This window comes from Formica exsecta, unplaced genomic scaffold (genome assembly GCF_003651465.1).
Source record: "Formica exsecta isolate Colony F162 unplaced genomic scaffold, ASM365146v1 scaffold122, whole genome shotgun sequence".
NCBI classification, from domain to species: domain Eukaryota; kingdom Metazoa; phylum Arthropoda; class Insecta; order Hymenoptera; family Formicidae; genus Formica; species Formica exsecta.
In genome coordinates, this window is record NW_021848556.1 from 2505818 (window position 1) to 2528766 (window position 22949).

General features: G+C 35.1%; 1 protein-coding gene across 2 annotated transcripts in view; it reads left to right on the top strand.

Moving 5' to 3' along the window:
- Positions 1 to 22949, top strand: part of LOC115244919 — a 239805-nt gene that overhangs the window by 154814 nt on the left and 62042 nt on the right. For both annotated transcript variants that reach the window (XM_029822936.1, XM_029822943.1), the window contains exons 4-5: positions 21151 to 21289; positions 22717 to 22781. In XM_029822936.1, the coding sequence (XP_029678796.1) occupies positions 21151 to 21289; positions 22717 to 22781 (204 nt within the window). The remainder of the gene's footprint in view (positions 1 to 21150; positions 21290 to 22716; positions 22782 to 22949) is intronic.

Genomic DNA, 22949 nt, shown 5'->3' on the forward strand with positions numbered 1-22949 from the left:
AAATGTCAAAACTTTAGGAGTGTGTAGGCGACCGATAAACGAAGACAAAGAATCCTTTAGAGATTTGCTCGTTTTTGCTTCGTTTTGAAGAAAATCGCAAAAAATGAAACAAATAATTTTCACCAAAAAACTTAAAACAACACTAAAATTATTAGATTTATCAAAAAGTATTATAAAATAAAAATTGTAGAACATGTAATTAAGAAAAGAGAGTGAGTTAAAATCCTTCTGATGTAAAATTAGATTAGAAACAAAATTTCGCGTTGTCGCGTATTTATCTACAATCCTCTAATTTTATCTCAGGAGGATTTTAACTCACTCTCTTTTCTTAATTCCATGTTCTACAATTTTTATTTTATAATACTTTTTGATAAATCTAATAATTTTAGTGTTGTTTTAAGTTTTTTGGTGAAAATTATTTGTTTCATTTTTTGCGATTTTCTTCAAAACGAAGCAAAAACGAGCAAATCTCTAAAAGACTTTTTGTCTTAGGTTATCGGTCCCCTACACGCTCCTAAAGTTTTGACATTTAAATTGGGGACACCCTGTATAGTCAGTCTATGTTCGTAACAGTTATCGTTCGTTTATATCAATTATCAAAATGAAAAATAAACGAGAAATTTGGTCAGAGGTTATGTTTATTTACATTCACAAGCAAAAGTTAAGTTTGCTACTGAAATATCAATTTTTCTCGTTTCTATTCTACTTCCAATGGAAACAGTTAAATTCGATGCACACCGAGATAAAATCGAATTGAAGACTTTGGTGGAAACTAGACTATTGACATTATTACTTGTATTTTTTTATCATTCTCACTCTGAGCTATCTTTATATAATAACGTCATTATAAGCGAATAAGGATTTTCTTAGAATTTAGTTTAGTATACGATATTTAGCTAGAATTCAATTTAGTAGCTATGAATATTTTTCTCTTACACACGGATATATACATAGTCAAATCTAAATGATGTGAAGACAGTTATATTTTTATTAACTTAAAACTAGAAAGAAACATTAAACACAACTCGAACTCACCGATAATCTTTTGCAATTCTATAAAATAACTATTTTATATAATTAGATTTTATCTAACTTTTATAACTATTATATATCTGCGTGATCGCACCTGCGATGCAATTGTTCGTCGTGGCGCGGATCGCAATTTGTCAAACTATACGTCATCGACGTAAATCCCATTCGTTATTGACCTTCGATGCCGGTGCCGCGAAGCCCATCTTTTCGCGTGCCGTAAAATTACCTTCTCGACATGGATATCCACGCGATGCCATCGTTACCCTCGTTCCCCGGTCTTTAATTATTCGTGGACCGAATGGCTTTTTTAAGGACGCGCTCAATTGCACTCAACCGGGAATTTTCTCGTCACGAATACGTCGCATTCTTTGATCCGCGCAACTTTTCCTTTGTCAATATACATCGAAGCGCACATTTGCGGCTGCATCCTAACCTACGTTGAGGGCTGCGAAAATATGTCCGAGTAATTTACATGAAACGCGAGTAAATAGACTCGAACAAAGTTCTTTGCGATTTCTATAGACGGAACGATATACTCGAATGGCGGTGACTAAAGTTTGCAGACAGTTTGTGTGCACATACGGAAAACTACGTGTAAATATAGTTACAGTGTCGCAGAACAGTGGCCATTCTTTTCATGTAGGGATTCTTTTGACCAAGTTGGAATCGATCGTTTCTCAATAAAGGTATCTATCGAAATACATCGCCGACTTCCGAGTTAGAAAAGATTGGAAATAAAACGGATGTTTGTGACTAGCAATAAATGACGAAATCTTGTTCTATAATATATTTAAATGAATTTTATTTTAATGTTATACTTATTGTTAGTTTAAAATATACAGTCTAAAAAATAATATATTCAGAATTAAAATTGTATGAAAAGAAAGCTCAAATTCTTTTCGACAAAAAACGATACTTTACTGGTCAAAATATTCGTTATCGAGAACATATGGGCGATAGAAAAACACGCGAAAGATGTAGTTAGACGCCGTAAAATACAAGATACCACGTAACACACATTTACGTTACGTAATTGAATTTGCAAGTATCAGCGCGCGCCTTATAATTGAATAGGCAATTTCCCAAGAGCTTACATCGCCAGTACTTTGAAACTAGTACGTACACCACCTCCGAGGAACATCTTCGAAGCCCTTCAAGGAATTCGAGATCTTAGACGACTCTGTAAAGGGCGATATAACTAAGGGAAGAGGGCCACCGTGGTATTTTATTACTCAAACGTGGAGGGAAATGGCAGTTTGCCGTAGACTCGTATATTATCCTACATGACGTTATTACTTGTACGAAAATTTACGAATGATAATATCAGCATTTCACAGGGCATTTCGCGTGCAACTTTGTTTCTTCAGATATGGAAATATCGCGTATAACAATTAAATCTACTATAGTTAGACGATCTTATAATTTTCAAGAAAATTCTCGACAAATCTATTTATAATTTTATATATCGTATATTTTAAAATATATGTTGACACATATATTTTAGAATATATATATTGTATAAATTCTACAGTATGTTTATTGCTATATATTTTGTACATTTTATATTTTTTCAAATATGTCTTTTTCATATTACATGTCACATAAAATTATAAATAATTTCCATCTTTAATTTTATCGCGAATTTATAGATCATCTAAAATGAACCTTAGGTGAAAATTATACAAATATGACTTATAAAGTAGAAAAATTGTCGAGTAAGGTATATTTAAAATGCAAATATAAAAAAATTGTTCATATATATATTGTAATTGGTGCTCTGAGATATATTTAAAAATGTATGTATTTTATTTCCGCGTATATCATTCTCTTAAAATAGTTCAGTATGACATACCTTTTATCTTGATTCAATATCTCGGTATCATAAAACTGCATTAAGTATACAGCGAGTATTACCTCGTGACAGTTGTTGCGCCAGCTAGCTCATGGCGTGCTTCAAACCGATGTGTATCACGGCAATTTTCACTGATTGCGAACTGTTTCGTGGATGTGCCTACACCTGCAAGTTGCTATTAACAGTTGAACTCGCGCGAAAATTGGCACGAGTAACGCGCTATTGAACGCCCGGGCTTTATAGTAGCCATATACGCCGATCGGCGGTATTTTGCATGCTGTTGAAAGCGGTTATTTGTAGACGCTGGCTAGCTTGACAAATGTTAACATCAGTCTGCATTACGAGATCAAAGAGGCCATTCACAGCTCTCTAGCGAAAATCGTCGTTTCGTAATCCATCCGAATTATTTACAATTTTTTTGCGTTGAAAGTATCATTAGTATCATTAGCAACAGGTTATCGCATAATATGGAGATGAAAAAAATTAAATTTATTTTGTGCGACTATTAATTAGCACAAGTTATATTAATTAGCACATATATCTTTTATTTATATAATTTTTTCACATACTTTCGTAACTCGTCGTTGTTTATTACAAACGCGTATAGTCAATATATATATATATTTGTAACAATAATTCTATCACACATTTATACTTAATAAAGCTTAATAAAATACGCTACAGTAGTTAAATGAGAGTATAATTAAAAGTATAACTTGCATAATTAAAATTAAAAGAATGTTGCGGGATATCTCGCGCAAACGTAACAACACACACACCACGCATCATGTTTTAATTAAATCCCTTTTTCAAATTCATACTGCTGCGGTAGAGCAACGCATTGTATCGCATGCCGCGTTAAACCGAAGTAGCGGTCTAATTAAATTAACACACGAGCCACACGATATGCGCGAACATTGGCCCGGGACATCGCTCGAAGCCGCGATGTTCTCTTACGATGCATTCGTAACTAATACAATATTGCCATTAATAGCGCAACATACTTTGATGAAGTATGCCTCGCGGAACTCGAAAATTCGGACAACTCTCTCTCTCTCTCTCTCTTTCTCTTTTACTCCCTTTCTCTCTTTCTGAAAGAGTCAATAAAATCGTGGAAGGGCTCTCTCGCGACATTTTATTATTCGGATAAAAGTTGCCGAGGACGAAGGTCGTGAAGATGGGATCCTTCGAGGATGGGAGATGGGGTGACGGCCAGGCCCGTCACGAGGGTCCTTCGCGCGTTTGAACAACGGTAATCCGGGAATCTTCTCATATGACAGGCGTTCCGACGAGTGATGATTGCACGATGAATTTTACGGAGAGCGTTCTCGTGTGCCCTTGAAAACTGCAAAATGGATCTTTTCGCATCGTCATTTCAATCGCCATTTCTAAAACATTCGCAGGGTCGAGCTCTCTGATGCTGGGATACGTTTGCGAGAATGAATGAGGGGGCGAGGGGACGAATTAATATTTCCTCTTTGCCGGGATCGAGGCCGCGCGCGATTATTATTAACCAAACTGCGTGTAATTATTAATTAACTGACAAAGCGTGGCCCGTTATCCGCGGTTAGCGTACCCGGAATGCTAAATTGAGCGTTTTACGATCGTGTTTGCTGCGCAATCGTATATTATTTCCGAAGTATTATTGCCGCACTTAATATCTCCCCGTTTGAGATCACCGCTCGTTGCAATCCTATATTTCTGTCCGATAATAACAATATTCTTCCGTTTAACAGAAGCGCGCTGTTATTGTGATTGTTAGGATTATTACAATTGTGCGATAATGATAATTATTATTGCAATACACAAAGAGAGCGATTAACAATTTATTATTTTCTCGTGCACAGGTTACATATTATTCTAATTCTAGGAGATCTCATGGATAGAATAATTTCCCTTGATTTACATTTTTATTATTAGAGAATAGGCCATATTTTGATCGTGAAGCAGTAGTCTGAAATTTCAATTCTTTTATCGTCGTACTACCATTATTATTATACTTATGAAACAATATATAGATTAGTGAGACAATTGACCTCTTTTGTATGTTTCCGTACCAAGTAGAAGATCATTTTTCATGAAAATGACGATATAAATCACGCTATCGGCTGTTAAAGCAGTATCGCGACGAAATGCGCGTTTTTAATCGACCCGATTTAAAATACACTTGTTTCTTACCGTCCCATCGATGTTCCCACCGTTTTATAGGCGAAGCGCGGACGTGACAGAACTCTAATAAAATATCGCCGCGCGAACAAAAGCGGTTCGAATGCAGAAATAAAGGTTCACGCGGACGAAGAATAGAGACGCGTGCGGGAAAGGAGAGGGAGAGAAGAGACGCGCTCCGGGGGATGAGATAAATTGAAAGAGCTCTCGAAGTTGTCAACCTCCACCGCTGGTCGACTCTCACCAACTCCGACGACCATTTCTCTGTCTCCGCATTCTGCAACGCGCGTCTATGTAAATACGTTCGTGTGTATTCGTGTGTGCGTGTGTGCTACGCTGCATGTACAATTCTGGGTGTGAGAATGTGTATATATCTGAATATATAGCGGTGTGTGTGCACAGTATACATATCTGCGTACAGACGCGGATTATACCGTATCCGCGTGTACAAACGCACAGCCGGCAAGCGTGCAGTTTGCGCACTCGGGCATTCGGTTATTTATTTATTTATTCAGAACAGCTCGAACCCGCTCGTCACTTCATGAATACAATATTAGGCGCTTTCGCGCCTATATTTTCGAAGATTTCGCAAGAGTCTTCCATGTCCTCTGTCAGACTTTGCGCGAACGGGATCTTGAACAAATCTTCTCTGCGTCTCTCTCTCTCTCTCTCTCTCTCAAAGTACAGTCGCTGAGATTAATAGAAAGGTTACTAATATTTGATATTATAATTTTGATCAATAGTTTCATTGAATATCGCGATCGTGCTTAATATTTACGTTGCTCCACGATTATAATTGTTGTTACAAGTTAATGATAATTCATGTGACATTACAATCGTATATATAAGCGATATTGATGTTATTTTCTAGACAATAACATTTTGCCTTTAATTTTTATCGAGAAAATTTTATTACTGGAATTCCTGAATATAATTGAGGAAATCAATAATGCTTAAAATATTTTATTAAATTTAACTTTTTTAATTAAAAAGGCGGTAATGCCGCACATTGCTACATTTTATTAATGAAGGTAAATTGTACGAACGACTATTGAGATACTTCCATGAAAATTTTATATGGAAGGTTATGTAATTGATAAGTACAAATGTTCGAGATTTATATATAATGATCCGGAATAACATTCGAATTTTTTGGGAATTTAAATAAATTTTTATACGATTCTGAGTTGCTAAAAAGACTTCTATCGCAAATTAAATATTACTGCATTCTTTTGTGTCCAAATTTATTTGTACTTGGACAAGACTAATTGTTTATAATGATAAAATTTTTCTTTGAATGTTTTTTTTTTATTACATTTTTTTGGCCGTTTCTTGTACGCTTTCTTTTCTTCAACAGTACAGAATCAGTCCTGTGTTTATATAGACTTCTTTTACCTATTTTGACATCCTTAAAACATTTTCTAAATATTGTGGTTTCCTTGAATCATACTGTATTTTGTCTATTACGATAGCAGGGCATTATCGAAAGCCTGTCAAGTCTCATTGTCAGCGCACTTATATCCTCGACTGTACTAGTTTTCCCGCTCTCGCGGATGCGTCTGGGATAAAGTTTGTGCGAGTATAAAGTCGAGCAGCTTTCTTGGATTTCATAACGAAATCCGTTCCTACCACTTCTCAGACGGAAATTTTGCAATTTTGACTTCGATGATTCCGCGTGCCGGGACCTGTTCATAATGCATTCCACTGCGCGTAGATAAAATTAGGATATAAAACAAGCATTATTGTAGAAATTTATGTTTCGCAATTTTTGTAATAAAATCAGATTAGTATAACCAACATAAAATATATGATTAATATTATTTTGTACAATTAGTCATATTTGAAATATCCAAAAGATCAAAGTAAAAGTGAATTAAGTTTAAAAATTTTTATTCCATTACAATTTTATTAAATAATAAACTTTTTCTTGTAACTTTGCATTGTATTTCTCTTGCACATTTAAATAAAATAATTAAATATAAATAAAAAAAAATCGGTTCTTGGGTACTTGAAATTAAATCTAAATCAATATTAAATGTTTATTCGCTTATTCATCAAATAGAACACAATAAACGATACGACATTTGCCTTTAAAAGCGCTCTTTCAAATCGCTGATATTACTTTGATTTACATTATGCACGATAATAATAAAAATCGCTTTGTTTTTTAATAATCTGTCCAAAGAAACCTGGTGCTACTTCGAAAGGAATATAAAAAAATCCGGCATGTAAATGTGGATATCGAATTGTTCGGGAAGAGACGATCCTCTGTTGACCCTCGAAATGTTTAAATCGAGATTGAAGCAGCCTGATTGTTAACATCGACTTTGACGGTAATGAAAATTCTTCTTGCATTATCGGACGGGTTAATACACAAACTTGAACTGCATTTTCCTCGAGTATTTCTGGTCATTGCTTTTGCCGATTTAGCATACAGTAGAAGTTTAAAGTCGAACTGCCGTAAACAAATGAAAATTAAAACATTTAAAATATTTAGACCAATTATCAGAAGCACATAAATTATGTTTCACATATTTCCTTTAACATATTACATAAACATTTAAATATTTAACTATTTGGTGGTTAAATATGGTTTCCTGTATATCGATGAATCTCACCGCGCGGCGGAGAAACAAGTTGTGTGTGTGTGTGTGTGTTTGAAATTAAATATATTATGCATTAATATGCGTTAATTGAATAATATATTTATTTTTACTATTTATTTTAATTTTTTCCCTTTGATGAAATTCCCTTTTCCCTTTAATGAAATTGTAAAATAAGTATGCAATTGACAAACTATATAGGCATCCTTGAAAGTTACCGTCAAATTTGTGACAATTAGTTTTATTCTTCCCTCTTCATACTTATCCCCATTTTTTTATATAATTATCCACTTTACGCATTTAAAGAACTGGTGGAAAAAGCATTCAAAATTCAAGCAGTGCAAAATTCTCGAAAATCTCGGACCCGGGCAAAGATATCGCGCAATTCAAAAAACGCGATTGTCAAGCGGGAAAGTCGGGAACAGTGTGGAAATAGGGAACGAGAAAATTGTGTTTTTGCGATGAGTGCCCGAAAAGAGTATCCAAAGAAGTCGTTCAAAGTTCTGTGTATTGTACTTCACATTTCGTACACGTATAAAAAACGGGAAGATGTGGGAGTTCTTTTTACTTGGCGAAGAAAGCCAAATTTTTTTAAAAATATTTGTTTATCGGAATATCATATAGTTCTTTCTCAATAATTGCCATATGTCCCAACAAATATAAAAAGTGAAATATAAAAAATGGAATTAATATTAAGAATAATAAGAAGTTAATAACTCCTTAATAATTTTTCTCTGAAAAAAGATTGTGTATGACGTATCGCGAAGCGTGATTTAAACGCTTGCGAAAGAAGAATAAAGAGGTTGTAATCTTATACACTTTTGCTAATACATCATGCAATCTTTCTTTATCAGAGAACGGTAAAGAACGTGAAATATGACGTACATGCTCTCAGCATGCTCTTTTTTTCTCTAAGATTACATCCTGCATGTACTTCTAAAATCATTATACAAAAGAGAAAGAAAGAGAGAGAGAGAGAATTCTACATTATTATATTTATAATAGGCATTACTCTTATATTCTTTCTACGTAAAAAGTTAAATTATGAAATCGCGTTATATTAATTAATCACATATATAACCACACACAAAATTATTCTAATTAATTATTATAGGCATCGCGTCGAAGAGATGCATCAATAACTCGATTTTTTTATTTTCTCTATTATTTGTCTCTCACGCAATGTGGCGGGCGGCCAACATTTTTAACGTGAACCAAAAGGGAATATGAAGGGAGGAGAGACAGAAGAGAGATAAAATTGGAGACTTCGAATATTTCGCCCTTGGGAGCAGTGGCCATTTTACGCGCCATTTCAATCCGTGACGTCGTCATCGAGAACGAGCGCGCGATGTCCTCCCTCTGTCTCTCGCGTGCTCTCAATGTAGAAGAGAAAGCGAGAGAGAACTTCAATTTTTTTCGTTTTTTTTTCCTCCTTCAACAATTCGTCCCGTCGGAATCGCGCGCGCGCGCGCGCTGAAAATTAAAGCGGTGATTATCGAATTTCCTTTTCCGCGCCGCGCCGACTATTTCTGCCATATCGCTCCAGGAGAGGAAAAGGGAAGAGGGGAGGAGGGAAGGGGCAGAGCGGATTGATATAATAAGCCGTACATTTAACTGAAGTGTTTGTGAGAAATACGAAAATTTTTCGTTGACCACGAAAGCGTTCGTTAATATCTCGCATTAATGTAAAATCGCATTCACATTTGTATACATCTGCACGATCGCGGCTATCAAATAAGAGATAATGCACGCAGTGATACGAGATGTATTATGTTACTTGATAAGTTATTAAATTTCTCTTATACAGAAATGCAAAATCGTTTGTTTGCATCTGTCTCTTGCGCGATAATATAGTTACGAAAAAAAAAAAAAACATATTTGTACGGAGTGACAAAATATATTATGTTACTTGATAAATTATTAAATTTCTGAATACAAAGATACGGTATCTCTCATGGTAATTTTTTGAGCCATTTTTGGCCGACGATTTTATGAAATATGCTGCGGCAGTATAGTTAAGGCATATCCTGAAAACGATGAAAGCTCGTCAATATTTTGTAACCCCGATTATCGGTAAATGTCTCGTGCGGCCCATTGACACGCGCCGCATCAGCAGACAAAAAAGTGACTGACGTTTCTCGATTGGTAGCTGCGAGCGCAGAAGTAATCTGCACGTTTCGGCTTTTGCAGTGGAGTTAATAGTGTTGACGCCGACGCGGTAACATTTCGGTTCAGCCCATTAAGCATTTCACGATACATTAACATCGAGCGTTTTGAAGTTGATTATCGCGATACACCTATTTCTGAAATCTGAAAGCGATACTGCGACGAAGATAAATCGCATCCGATGAACATATTTGTACGGAGTGACAAAATATATTATGTTACTTGATAAATTATTAAATTTCTGAATACAAAGATACGGTATCTCTCATGGTAATTTTTTGAGCCATTTTTGGCCGACGATTTTATGAAATATGCTGCGGCAGTATAGTTAAGGCATATCCTGAAAACGATGAAAGCTCGTCAATATTTTGTAACCCCGATTATCGGTAAATGTCTCGTGCGGCCCATTGACACGCGCCGCATCAGCAGACAAAAAAGTGACTGACGTTTCTCGATTGGTAGCTGCGAGCGCAGAAGTAATCTGCACGTTTCGGCTTTTGCAGTGGAGTTAATAGTGTTGACGCCGACGCGGTAACATTTCGGTTCAGCCCATTAAGCATTTCACGATACATTAACATCGAGCGTTTTGAAGTTGATTATCGCGATACACCTATTTCTGAAATCTGAAAGCGATACTGCGACGAAGATAAATCGCATCCGATGAAATTGAAAAAAATTTTGTCATTCGCGCACTGATAAGACGGAATTCTGCGGTCGATTATCAATTCCGTAATTAATGGATTTTTTCTCAATGAAAATTTGACACAACTATTAGAGGAAACATCTTAAACATTGAAAGTATAAATTTTAAAGTATATTGTTGAAGTTTTAACAAGTATTCTTGATGTCATTTAGTTTTAATAAATCGAATTTGAATATTCTTAAGAAACGAAAGAATTTTTAGTTAATTTAAAAAATGAGTTTAAAGAAATTTCATTTGAAATATCATAATGAAAAGGAGCAAGCCTGTGTAAGAGAGAAAACTGCGAGCGTGCAGCAATATCAACTCTCGTTCTCGTAAAACTTTTCAACTGTGACGCTTGACAGCTGTCAATGAGGGGTGAGCACGGTCGCGGTTTTCCACCCTCGGTCACTCCGTTCTCATTCCGGAGACTGTCAAAGTGTCAAGGATCGGCGTTGCCATTCTCTTCCTCTCGTAAAGATAATCAGCGGTTATGCGACATGGCACAGATGGTTAATTACAATAATAATGCGAATATCTGATTGCCAAGTTTTTCAATTATTGGAATTTCATTTGCAAAATTTAATAAGCTTGGATATTCTTTTTATAATTTTTCCTTTTTGAGTAAATAACTTGTTTTTATTATAGTTGTTATTGTCATAGTTTTATATATTGTAAATTGTAGTTTTATAAAAATAATGTGTGTTTTTTTCTTTCATATAATATAATAAAGAAAATACAGACGTTTTATAGAGTAATTAAAGAACCGATTCGCAGAACACGCGGTTAAATTAAGCTTTCTCTTCCGAGCTTTATAATTAATTCGTCTAGCATTGAACGATCCGTTTGCTTAGCGGTTGTATCGATTGTAACGAACCGATTAGGATGTATCTGCATCTGTTACATGTATCGTAATTGGTCGCTCCCTGGTTCCTCTTAATGAGAAGAGAGAATCAGGCATGCGAATACTATTGCATGTATACATAGGTGCTATTTTGAATCTATGTAATAATAATGTTAAACACAAATAGAAACATTAATTTTTATATTGGATTTATATTTTTACTTGATATTTATATTTTTTAACGTGCATTTTATTAAATTACTAAAAATGATTCAGGATAATGAATTTTCTATTTTTCTATTTTTCTATTTTCTACTACCTTCGACAATTTTGCAAATTAATTTTCTATGGCTCAAGATTTTGCATTGTTATCTCTCATAAAGATGACAACCTAAGAATCTGAAAACTTGGGAATTACTTAATCCTAACTTAAATAGGTCAACCCTTATCGTCAATCTTTAATCAAACAATTACATAAATGTTTACTCTGTTGCGTGTTCTACGTGACTAAGAAAAAAATTACGAATTTAAATGGCATATGCCGAAACATTATTTTTTATTATACTTTAGTATATTTAGTACATTTTTTATAAAATTTTACAGTACAAAATTAACGAAATTTGTACTATTATGAAATTAGAGTTCGCTGTATTGTGCGAAATTGGGAAACCGATCGGAATCGATAACCAGCGGTCACCGAATTCGTTAAACCCTTTTTCAGTTTTTACCGGACAGGAAGAAGAGAGACGTGAAAAGACACCCTGGCTATAATGTCGCCAGCTTGGCAGAGAGAGTTTTGTAGTTGTTATGTCGCTCTCTCAAACTTTCTTTTTTTCCGGCGTTGCGTCCGCAAGCCGGAAATAAAAGTGCCGACGAGATCGGTCGATCGGGGGACGGTTTAATAGTTATTTGCGGCAGTGTTTCGAGCGAGTTTCGAATAGTCGCAGTGTCGCCGTATGACTACGTTACGGAGACAAAGGGGGTGTTTGTTGGTAAATATTTATTTGGAGGCGGAATTTGATTGTGAAAGTTTGGTCTCTCTCTCTCTCTCTCCCTCTCTCTCTCTTTCTCTCTCTCTCTCTCTCTCTCTCTCTCTCTCTCTCATTCTCACTTTCTCGTTTTCTCTTTACTAGAAGAAAAAGTAGATTTGTCCTTTTCTTATGTTTTCTTTCAGTATGTACCTAATTACGAGGGAATGAAAAAGCAACGCATACATTGCTATTCGATATAACAAAAAAAAATATACATATATATAAAGAAAAAGATTTAAATGACGTTTATCAAACTTTGTTTCAATTAAGGATGTACATGAAAATGTCAAAGCATATAATTCTGATTTAATTCATAAATATTTAATTGATTAAAAAATATTTGTCAGAGAAGATTATTTTGTCAAATAACAATTTATATTTAGGTGTATTAGAATTGTTATATAGAATCGAATATAGAATTATTGATGTGCATTGTATTCGTGGCATCTCTTGGCATCTCTTGGCTTTCTGGATTTTTGCACAGTTCCGTGAAATCGCTATTATCTTTTAAAGTCTATCAAACGTCCCGAGTCATTTATTCGCGTAAGCTCGATACTTGTCATTTTTAGATTGCTATGATTGTAGCGACGCAAAAATCGAATCCCGGCAAATTGTCAGGATACACTTCGACGGTTATTCAGACGGTTATTATGATACTACGCAATGTTAAATTTCTTCAGGTATTGAGCGCGTGCTGATTATTCGGGGCTCAAATGTGAATAATACCCGGTCATCCATTAAAGCTCGTTTGCGTAAATTTATATTTTGAGGGCCGAGCAATTCTTTTTTTTTACCGCGCATTTTTGTTCAAAATTTGCAAATTTTTCCGTTGCACCGACAACGAGGACAATAACGAGATTACGTTACGTTCGATTACGCGGCGTTACCCGCGCGTCGTCTTCCCATCGTGCACGCATCGGTTTTTCTCGCAACATTTCCAATATTTCGTACGCGAATTTCTATCAGATGCGAGCTCCAACAAAGTCATGCGCAACAAAGGCACTTCCGATGCGGATGCACTGTTTGCTTGTCTCCGTATGATGCAGAAAAAGCTATATCATCAGAAATATAGCGGTGAATGTGTTCGTTTACAATATACGCACTCAGCTTCTTTTCTATAAGTCAATTTAAGAGAAAAAGTTGATATTAATTTGATAAAAATTTTTTTTATCTGTACCAGAGAGTGAGGCGAGAGAGAGAGAGAGAGAGAGAGAGAGAGAGAGAGAGGGCGGGGGATAATTTACATAAATGGAACTGTCTGTACAACTTTATTCATATCGCTTTACAAAACAATGTTTCAGAGAAAACTATATACATATTTTACGACAGTGACTTATAATGTACAAATAAATCATTTCTCTTAATTTTTTTCAGATTTTAAACTTGCTTCGAATTTTTAAAAATAGATTCCATTTGAAAAAGTTTGATATAGGCAATAGATATAAACAAGCATATTAAAATCAAATGTAATAACGTTGATAAAAAAAGAATGAGCGTGTAAAATTACATTAGGTTACGCGTTTTCGTCTTAATCAAGAAACTTCGGATCTGGTCACATGGCAGTCGCTTTACCGGAATAAGGGGCGCGCGACACCGGCGTACGTTGTCGCGGGCCATTTTCGAGAGTGACTTACAGCCTCGCGGGTGTCGTTACTTCCACAGAAAGGAGGAGGACACGGAAAGCAGACAAAGAGACTACGCGAGGTAATTTCGCATCCATGAAAACGCAGCTCCTTAAGTTTGCCTGATATACGAACGTTCTTACTACGTCGCAACGGCTCTTTATCGACCTCTAAATGCGCCTGTTATCTCACAGTCAGCTTTCGATCATAAATCAAGATTGAACAGAAAACTGAAAATATTCATAGTTTCGTATTCACAACGATCTTTTTATCTCAGTATATTTTAAAATGTTATAGAGTTCTGAACATCGTTTTATGACCGTAATAAATATTTTCAATATTGATGTTTATTACAAATTTATTTATTTATCTAAAAAGTTTAAAATAAAAAAAAAACATATTTTCATTAATTTGACAAAACATAGGATTAGTAACAAATAAATATGTTTATAGTATAGTTTGGATATATATTTGTGATCAATTAATTCATTACCTTGTTAAATTATTGGTTTAGTTACGGATTTTGCATATTTGACATATTTTATTATCGATTTTAAATTATGATTTATAATAATTTAAAGAAATTTGTATGAAAAATTTCCATGCGATTTTACCGTAGTTGTAATATCTTTTTCCTCGGAAAATATCTTGCTTACCATTAATCTCTGGCACGCTGACGTACATCTTTTTGAGAAATATATTGCGATGTGGCAAGCTTCGTTATCCCGCGTTGTAAAAAGGAAAGTACAGGAAATGTAATGTCTGAGACACGTGTTTGCAATGTAACATACATTTTAAAAACTTTTAATGTATATCCACAGATCTTCTTTTTTTCTCTTTTTTTTTTAAATTAATTTATTTTGAAAGGTTAGTAAGCATATTGAAAACGCAGTTAATAGTTAAACAATATATAAGTATTCAAATAATTTTACGGATTATTTATGAACGAGGATTATATATATAAAACTTAAATCTCTTTGAAATATAAAAACATAACATATTTTAGCGAAAAAATCTTTAATTTTAACTGAAAAATAGAATATAAAAGATAAAGATATTATAAAAGTGGTATACATGAGATTATAAAGAAAAATTCTATTTTTATACACGGTCTATTGATTTTCATTTTTAAACCTTGAACGAACTTAATTTTCCTACATTTGAACGAAGGAATTTCACGGTCTAATTAAGAGTATTATCATCTTCCACGTCGTAGACAGGGACAAGGGCAATCTTTTACAATAAGTGAGATCACTTCCGGCCCCGTGATTTTCCTCATTACTGTGGCAATTATTCTTGTCGTTATTGTCCTTATTATCATTGTCCAATTGGACGACACGGGCCATTTCGGGGTGAAAATTACAGGCTCGCGAGGGATCGTTACCCGCGCACGAAACGAGAGGTTGAGAAGGGGAGTCGGGAGGGAGAAGGGCAGAACGGATAAGGAGGTCACGGGAAAGTAATGACTCGTCCGTGAGAATAAAGCCCACATAATTTTGCGTTTCTCAAATCCGTGCCCGCTACCGAGGGCCATTCGTTTAACGAAAAATAATGTTGGCGTCGCGCCGGTGTCAGAAGTAGGTCGTTGCCCGACGATGTCGGGTAACAATCGCGATATTCGAGCCGAAAAGAGCACCGTCCGTCATTCTTTGTGCTCGACGTAACGATTCGAGCGAGCTTTCGCGCGACGATGGATTTAAATCCCATGCGGCTGTTCGCGAAAGGGACCCTCGATTGTTGAGAGAAAGGGAGAGGCATTTTGCGTTTTCGTTCACACATACACAATGTGTACATGTATATCTGAAAAATAAATGAAAACGGTGATATCTTTATTCGGATAAAGGATGTATCGCGAATGCAGGACACACACTCCATACTGCGTAAGAGGGAAAGCCGCGATGACAGATTCGTCGGCGAATTTGTATCAAAACTAGCTTGCCACAGCGAAATTTTTCCATCTCTAAAATTATAGATATAATATGGAAATGTAAAATACTTTGACAAACAACGGAGATTAGTCTAGTCAAGAGGATTTCTTATGTGAGAGAATTTCTCGTCGTGTAAATAATAATTCTTAATTTTGCTAATTCCCACGTGCGATGATTATATCACTGTTGTAATAATACATCCGGCGCGATCGTTCTTGCTTATAACTTGCAAGTGTAATGTCGTACATAGTAGCTCGTAACATAGTTATTTGTTAACGAAATTATGCCGCACATGCGTATCGTTTTGTCGACGGACATGTGCCGTTTTCGGGGGTGAATTACTATCGTGAGCGAGGGATCGTTGTACGTTGAACAAAAGCAGAGTGCGATAGAGGGGAAGGATGTTGGGATGGAGATGAGGGACGGGGGTCTCTGAGAGAGAATGCGGAAAGTAATGTCCTGTCCGTGAGAATAAAGCCCACTTAATTGCGTGTCGAGCACATAAGAACGTTTCTCAACTTCTCGCTGCTACAACGATCGTAACTTACGCGGTAAGTAACGTCGTCCGAATCTGGTGGGGCTTAAGTAAGCTCGCGCGATTACCCCTGAAAACAGAGGTACGATAGTATTTCACTGGCAAAAGTTACGGTGCAAGAGAATTTTGAATAACTAGGATCGTTAATTTGTCGGAAGAAAGATTACTGGTGCGGTAGATCTTTGTGTAACATTTCCTCATTTCAATATCTTGCTATTTCTGAAGGGCGAAGTTATTTCGTTTGCATAATCAGATTATTTAATTTTCTGATTGCATATATCTTCACGAAATATGTGATATGATCTTTTATATCTCAATCAAAAGAAAATGTAAGAGATAATATATTGAGAGAATTGATATATAGATAATTGATATAATTGAGACATTGATATATTGATGTATATTGATTTTTATTATTTCTACTCTTTTAACAATTTATAATTATTCATTTATTTATTTATCATTTTTTCATTTCAAAATTTTATTTTATAATTAATCAACTAACTAATTTTTTGCTATACAATTTATTTCATATCTCGTTTTATTAAGGTATTTGATATTATCAATTTCGCACTATATTATTATATATAATTGGAAATATTCGATTAATTTTGCAAGGGATATTCTTTGTTAATGGCTACTGCAAACCGAGGAAAATCCAATTCTGTCATAGGTAAAGCATATTGTTATCGCTCGCTGTTAAAACGTAAACTTTGCATTGGTTATCTAAAAAGTACTAATAACTATAAAATAACGATGCGACATTATTTATTGCTACAGATGAAAGCTTCATCGTTATTTTATATTGCTTGCTTCCATCTCGCAATTTCTTTCTCCTTTTTCCCTTTTCTCTATTATTAACGTGTAGTCGATATATATATATATATATATACTCAAACATACATATGAGAATACAAATACAAATAATAACATCTTAAGCATAATAATAAAAATCAACAAATATCGCTTTCAAAAATAATCAAAAATCTTTTTCTTCTTCATTAAAATGTAGATTTACATTTTTAGTTAACATAATTTGTATAATAACTATTGTTTGTTACACGAATTGCACAATTATTTAATTAAATAAAATATTATTATTAAATTATCTGCGAGATCAAAAATATTTTTTACACTATTATTCGTGTTAAAATGAAAGTGAGACCGTAGAACATTTGAGTTACAAATGTGAGAATTGTATCTCAGTGTCGGAGTCATTACTTTACCGCTCAAAGACGAGATACTCCGTCACAGAAACGGAACGTGTAGAGATACCGTTATAGATTTCAATTTACCAGTCCAGGTTGGATCAACACGCATATCGATTTCGTCTATTCGATCTGTTTCCTACCGAAACCAAGTGATATAACTGGAGGTATGAGACATAAATATAAAATTTTAGGGCATTCCATTAGCCGGTAGTCGAAAAGCTCCCGCATTCCGCCTTTACCGCCATTCTCCGACAGGGAAAAATCTTTTATCGTACCAGATCACGTATCCCGATTTATTCTTTTGTGATTAAGAGAAGCTTCGTTAACGCGACATAACTGCTTTTTAAATTTCTCTTTAAAGCTGTATCATCTATTGTCGAAACCGCGATAAATAAATCGACGTGGATGATATCAGTGGTAAATTCTAATCGACTCGACATAGATGATCGATTATTATTGCAAGCATATGAAGGGCAAAGACCGTGAATTGAAGAATGAAATTCACGTAACGTTCCAGACCCTCCAGACGGCAGATTCGGGAATTATTCTCCAACTTCTTTTTTCCAGCCGCAATTCACCTCCTCTCTCGAAGGTGCTTCATCACGGTGGGCGGCCGGTGCGAACTGTGATTACGGATTTTGAGTCTCGCCCGCGGATTTTACGACCCTAGCGTGTAACCACTCGCGGAGTCTCACCCCTCGCGAACTCTCGCTTCCCCTCCACCCCTCGCAGGTCCCGCGCCGCGTTTTCGACCCTCTGGAGGGTTCCCTTTCCCCTGTTCCCCGTCTCGCTGCTCGCTCGTGCCCGAAAGTCGGGAGACGAGGCAACGTGCGGCATACGAACCGCGTGGAAATAAATAAATGCCCGGGGATGGCCGCCGACGGTAAAACGACGATAGAGGGGGCGGTGGAAGGGGTAGATGGATGCGCGAGAGGGTGGCTGACGAATTTCAGGACCGTAGTTCCCTCGAAACCCCGCGCGCGCATCGTATCGATCCCTATTCCACGCCGAACGCACCTGTACCTATCGTTTTTGAGTGTTCGATGATTTTTTCATCGCGCGTAATCAATCTCTTCTTTGACCCTCCGCTTACTTCTGTTTGATATGAATAATGTAAAATAAACAGCGAACGATCAGGGTTTAATTAATCCTGCTGATATATTCGTTTACCGAACAACATTTAGCTCGTATTTAAATGGATTCTCGTATATATGTTTATTTTATATTATTTTAATTAAATATATTGTGTCTCTGCTTCTCTCTTATTTTATAAATACTCTTTTTTGCATTTTATATAAATGCGTTGCTGTAAAAATGAAAAATTATGAAATTGACAATTTTATTTACGAAGGCTCAATACTTATAAAGTTACTATATTTTTAAAATGAAAATGTAGATTTTTTTCAGACAATGATAAGATTAATCATGAATTAATTCTCTGTGCAGAGTGGGATTATGATAATCATCAGGCAAAAGAAATTTTCGGGTGCTTCTCCGTTTATTTCTATGCAAAATTCTTTCCAGACTTATCCATTAAGAAATCGCAGTTTTTGTTTTCTTTGAGCAGAATAAAAAGGAAACGTGCTATGTTTGTGCAAACCGCTATAAAAGCTTCAAAGCTTAGCATGTCAACGACCATTTGTGCGTGAAAACGAAGAAGAAGAATACCTTAAAAAGACAGTCTCAACGATTTTGGAGCGTCGGAATTCATTCGAACTTTATTATTGCAAATACTCGGCCAAAATTTGCGTTAGCCGCAGAGCTTTGTTCTTGAAGAGGTCGCTATTTACCCCACAGTCGGTAAACCATTTAACCAACATTTAACCGTCTCTCCTTCTAAAGAGCTAAAAAAAACTCACTTCAATTAGATGAATCAACACCGTGAGTCAACTTCGGGAAACGATAACAGTCTTGCCCTGTTACAAGCGCTTGGCTAAAATTTCCTTTGTTACCGTCAAAAAAAAATCCTCGCGAAAATATTTCTCTGTTTAAATTACTTTCGCGATATGCGTCGAGTTTCGCGCTTATTCATCTCTTAATTATGCTTTACTGATGCCTAATTAAGTGCATTAAATGGAATGTCGCAATTATTCTATACACTTTAATGTGACATTTAAATCTCTCTGTATTCTTATTTAAAAACCATATGTCAGATGAAAATACTATCATTAATAGATACAGGTGAATTACGAACGGAATTTATTGCGATAATTATTGCGTAGAATAAATCAAAATTATGAGACTATTAGTTTTAGCAGTTTGGCTAATGCTCGGCTATACATAAGGGTAGTTGAGACAGTTACATCTGATAGGATATTAACGAAGAATACCTCTCTCAAGCGGATTGGTGATGTTATATAATAAAGTTATGCTATTAAATTAATCTCTGACGTGAATTATATTAGACATGTATAGAATGACAATTCGAATCAAGATGAGATGAAGACATGACACGATATCTCAAGAAATGATACTATTAAATTATATTGCTTATCAATTTCATTATGAAAATACGAAAATTATTTTAAACTACAATCAACATTCTCTCATTAGAATATATCGGTAAAATATATAGAATAATTATTATTTTATCAATTTGTTTACTATTTGAGAGTTTACAAATAATCAATAAATAATTCACTAAACACGAAATATATCGTTTAATAATACATAGCGCGACTAGCTGTATCTGATTTATCGCGAATTCACTGTTTGAAAAATAATATGTTTTATTCAGAGAATGGATATGTAATATCCATTGTATGGGAAGAAAAGAAGAAATACATCCATCATTTCTATTTCGTAATTTTCACCTCATGTTTAGATCAAACATCGTTCTGTAACGCGCGTCCGCTCGTTTCTCGAAAATGGATTCCTATTCCGTCTCGACGAGTTCAAAAATATACCCCGCCGCGTCACCCTCCCCCTCGTTTCTCCGCTCGTTTTCAGATAGGTGGACCTACGCACGGGGAAACGAACGAGGCACGAGGGACTCCTCCGGATTTCGATTATCGTCGATAACTCGGCTGGATGTATCCCTTCCATACTAGCAGTAGTTTCCGGAAATTCGCCTCGCCCTCGGGATTATCCCACCCCGGGAATTCCCATCTCGCCACCGACGTTGTGTTCTCTCCGACTTCTCTCTATCTCTCTCTCCTTCCCTCCCTCCCTCTCTCTCTTTATCTTCCTTTTACATCCCTACCTCAAATTTTACTTTACATTCTCTCTCTTTCTCTTTCTTTTATTCTTACTCCTTTTTATCTTGTCTCTGCATTCGATTTGTCCCGAATTACTTTATTGGGTATATTACATTCCTTCGTCTTTGTTTTCGTGACGTGACAGACACAAATGTGGCAAGTTTCGCGTCAGAAGTATTAAATATTAATTGAGAATTTTGGAAATGGGAATTATCTTATCATTTTATTATATAAATTAATCCAACATTTTTTAACCTTGATTTACTTTTTTTCTGTTTCAGAATGCTCGTTTCCAGCGAGATGGGAAGGCAAGTGGTTCCAAAGTGGCGTGAGGCAATCAATAGAGATACTCAAGAACGAGTTATCAACCAAGGGCAAGTGCCTGCACAACGAAGGCGACAAGTTTCTTCTAGTAGATCAGTAAGTAATTGAACGCCACGTATTCTCTTATTTTACGAAATTAAATAATAAAAGATTATGATAAACAAAAATACTTCAACTAATTATTATAAATAAGCTATTTAAAAAATGAATTATTCTATTATAATTAGTCTTCTATTGTGCTTTGGGTTGTCTTCAGATAATAAATTCAATAAATAGGATAAAGCATGCTATGATATTATTTCAAAATGATCAGTAGAATCTTTAGATACTAGAAAAGCGTGTTAACTCAATGTATCTTTTATAAAAAATCGCAGATATTTGTATATTTCTCATCGTGTATTTAATCGTATTGTAATAAATAATTAAGCAATAGAGGACCGATATCTTTTGAACCAATTCGATATTGGTTCCTTCAGACATCATAATGAAATTAAAAAACTATCCGCATTGCAGCTATCATATTTATTTTAATCTCTTTGAGCGCATCCCGCAAGCAATTGTAGCGAGACAATTTTTACTCTGGAAATTTTCTATGGAATTATACACAGTACGATTCACAGATAGCATGTATAGAATACATGTATCCAACCGATCAAAGCCTTAGTTACTAAAGCTAATATAGCGATATCGTTCAACCGAATAACCCGGATCTTTTTTTTTTATCGACTAGCGGTTTATTCAATTCCGCAGAATTGGCAGTGTATCGTTTCAAAAGCACTGTAAACTTTTCAGTTTCCTTTACAAGGAATTCTATGCAAATAATACATAAAAAAGATAAATCTGTCTCCAGACAGTTTAAATCTTTCGTTTATAGTAAAAGTAGACAATATTTGTCTATGAGAGACAGAATTGCGATATGTGATCCGTAAAATAAGTTATGATACGATCGGCGAAACAGTTAGAAACGCAATTTTTCTACACAAAAACGCGAAGAACATGCGGCTCTAAAAATGAATCTAACGAAGCTTTGACAGAAGCAGAGCTTGTTGTATTTCTTTAAATTATAGTAAAATTATATAATGAAGTTAATATGGTTAAAATGGATATATTGCGTGATTGCGATATTTTTGAATTATTTTGAATTATTAAAGTTTATTAAAGGGAAATTGCAAGAGAGGAAAGATATTTTATGATATTAACGTTAGAATCATTGTGCTGGAAAGATTGACATTTAATCAGAATATGAATGTCTGTGATTATATGATTAATAATAATTATACACAGAGTTTTTTTTCTATCTTTAATAACTGTTTTCCTCATTTAATTTTTTCCTAAAGTATTATTAACGAAATTGTTGACATAGTTTTTTAATTTCAATAATTGCGTTTTAAAAATATATTATTCAAGTCGTCTCATTTTATCTGTTTAACTTCAACGCGAGAATGGAAACCGAGTAACATTATTAAACAATTATAGTACGAAGAATGCAATTTAATGTGGAATTCTTCGTTTTTTTCTTTCAGAAAATCATGCTATCGCTGCGTCGTCATTCACGAGAAGCACCCCAACGTTCTTCAGTACAAAGAAAGTAAGTACGAAAAAGTAGTAAAAACAAGTCGCACGTGGCACTGCTTGGCGTCGTTGTTATTTCGCGGGATTAATAACGATCTCCTCGAAAGGCCGTTCGTTCATTAGAATGCCGATTGTTAATTAAAAGCTCGGCATGATGACGGAACGAGAAGAAAGGGAGAATGCC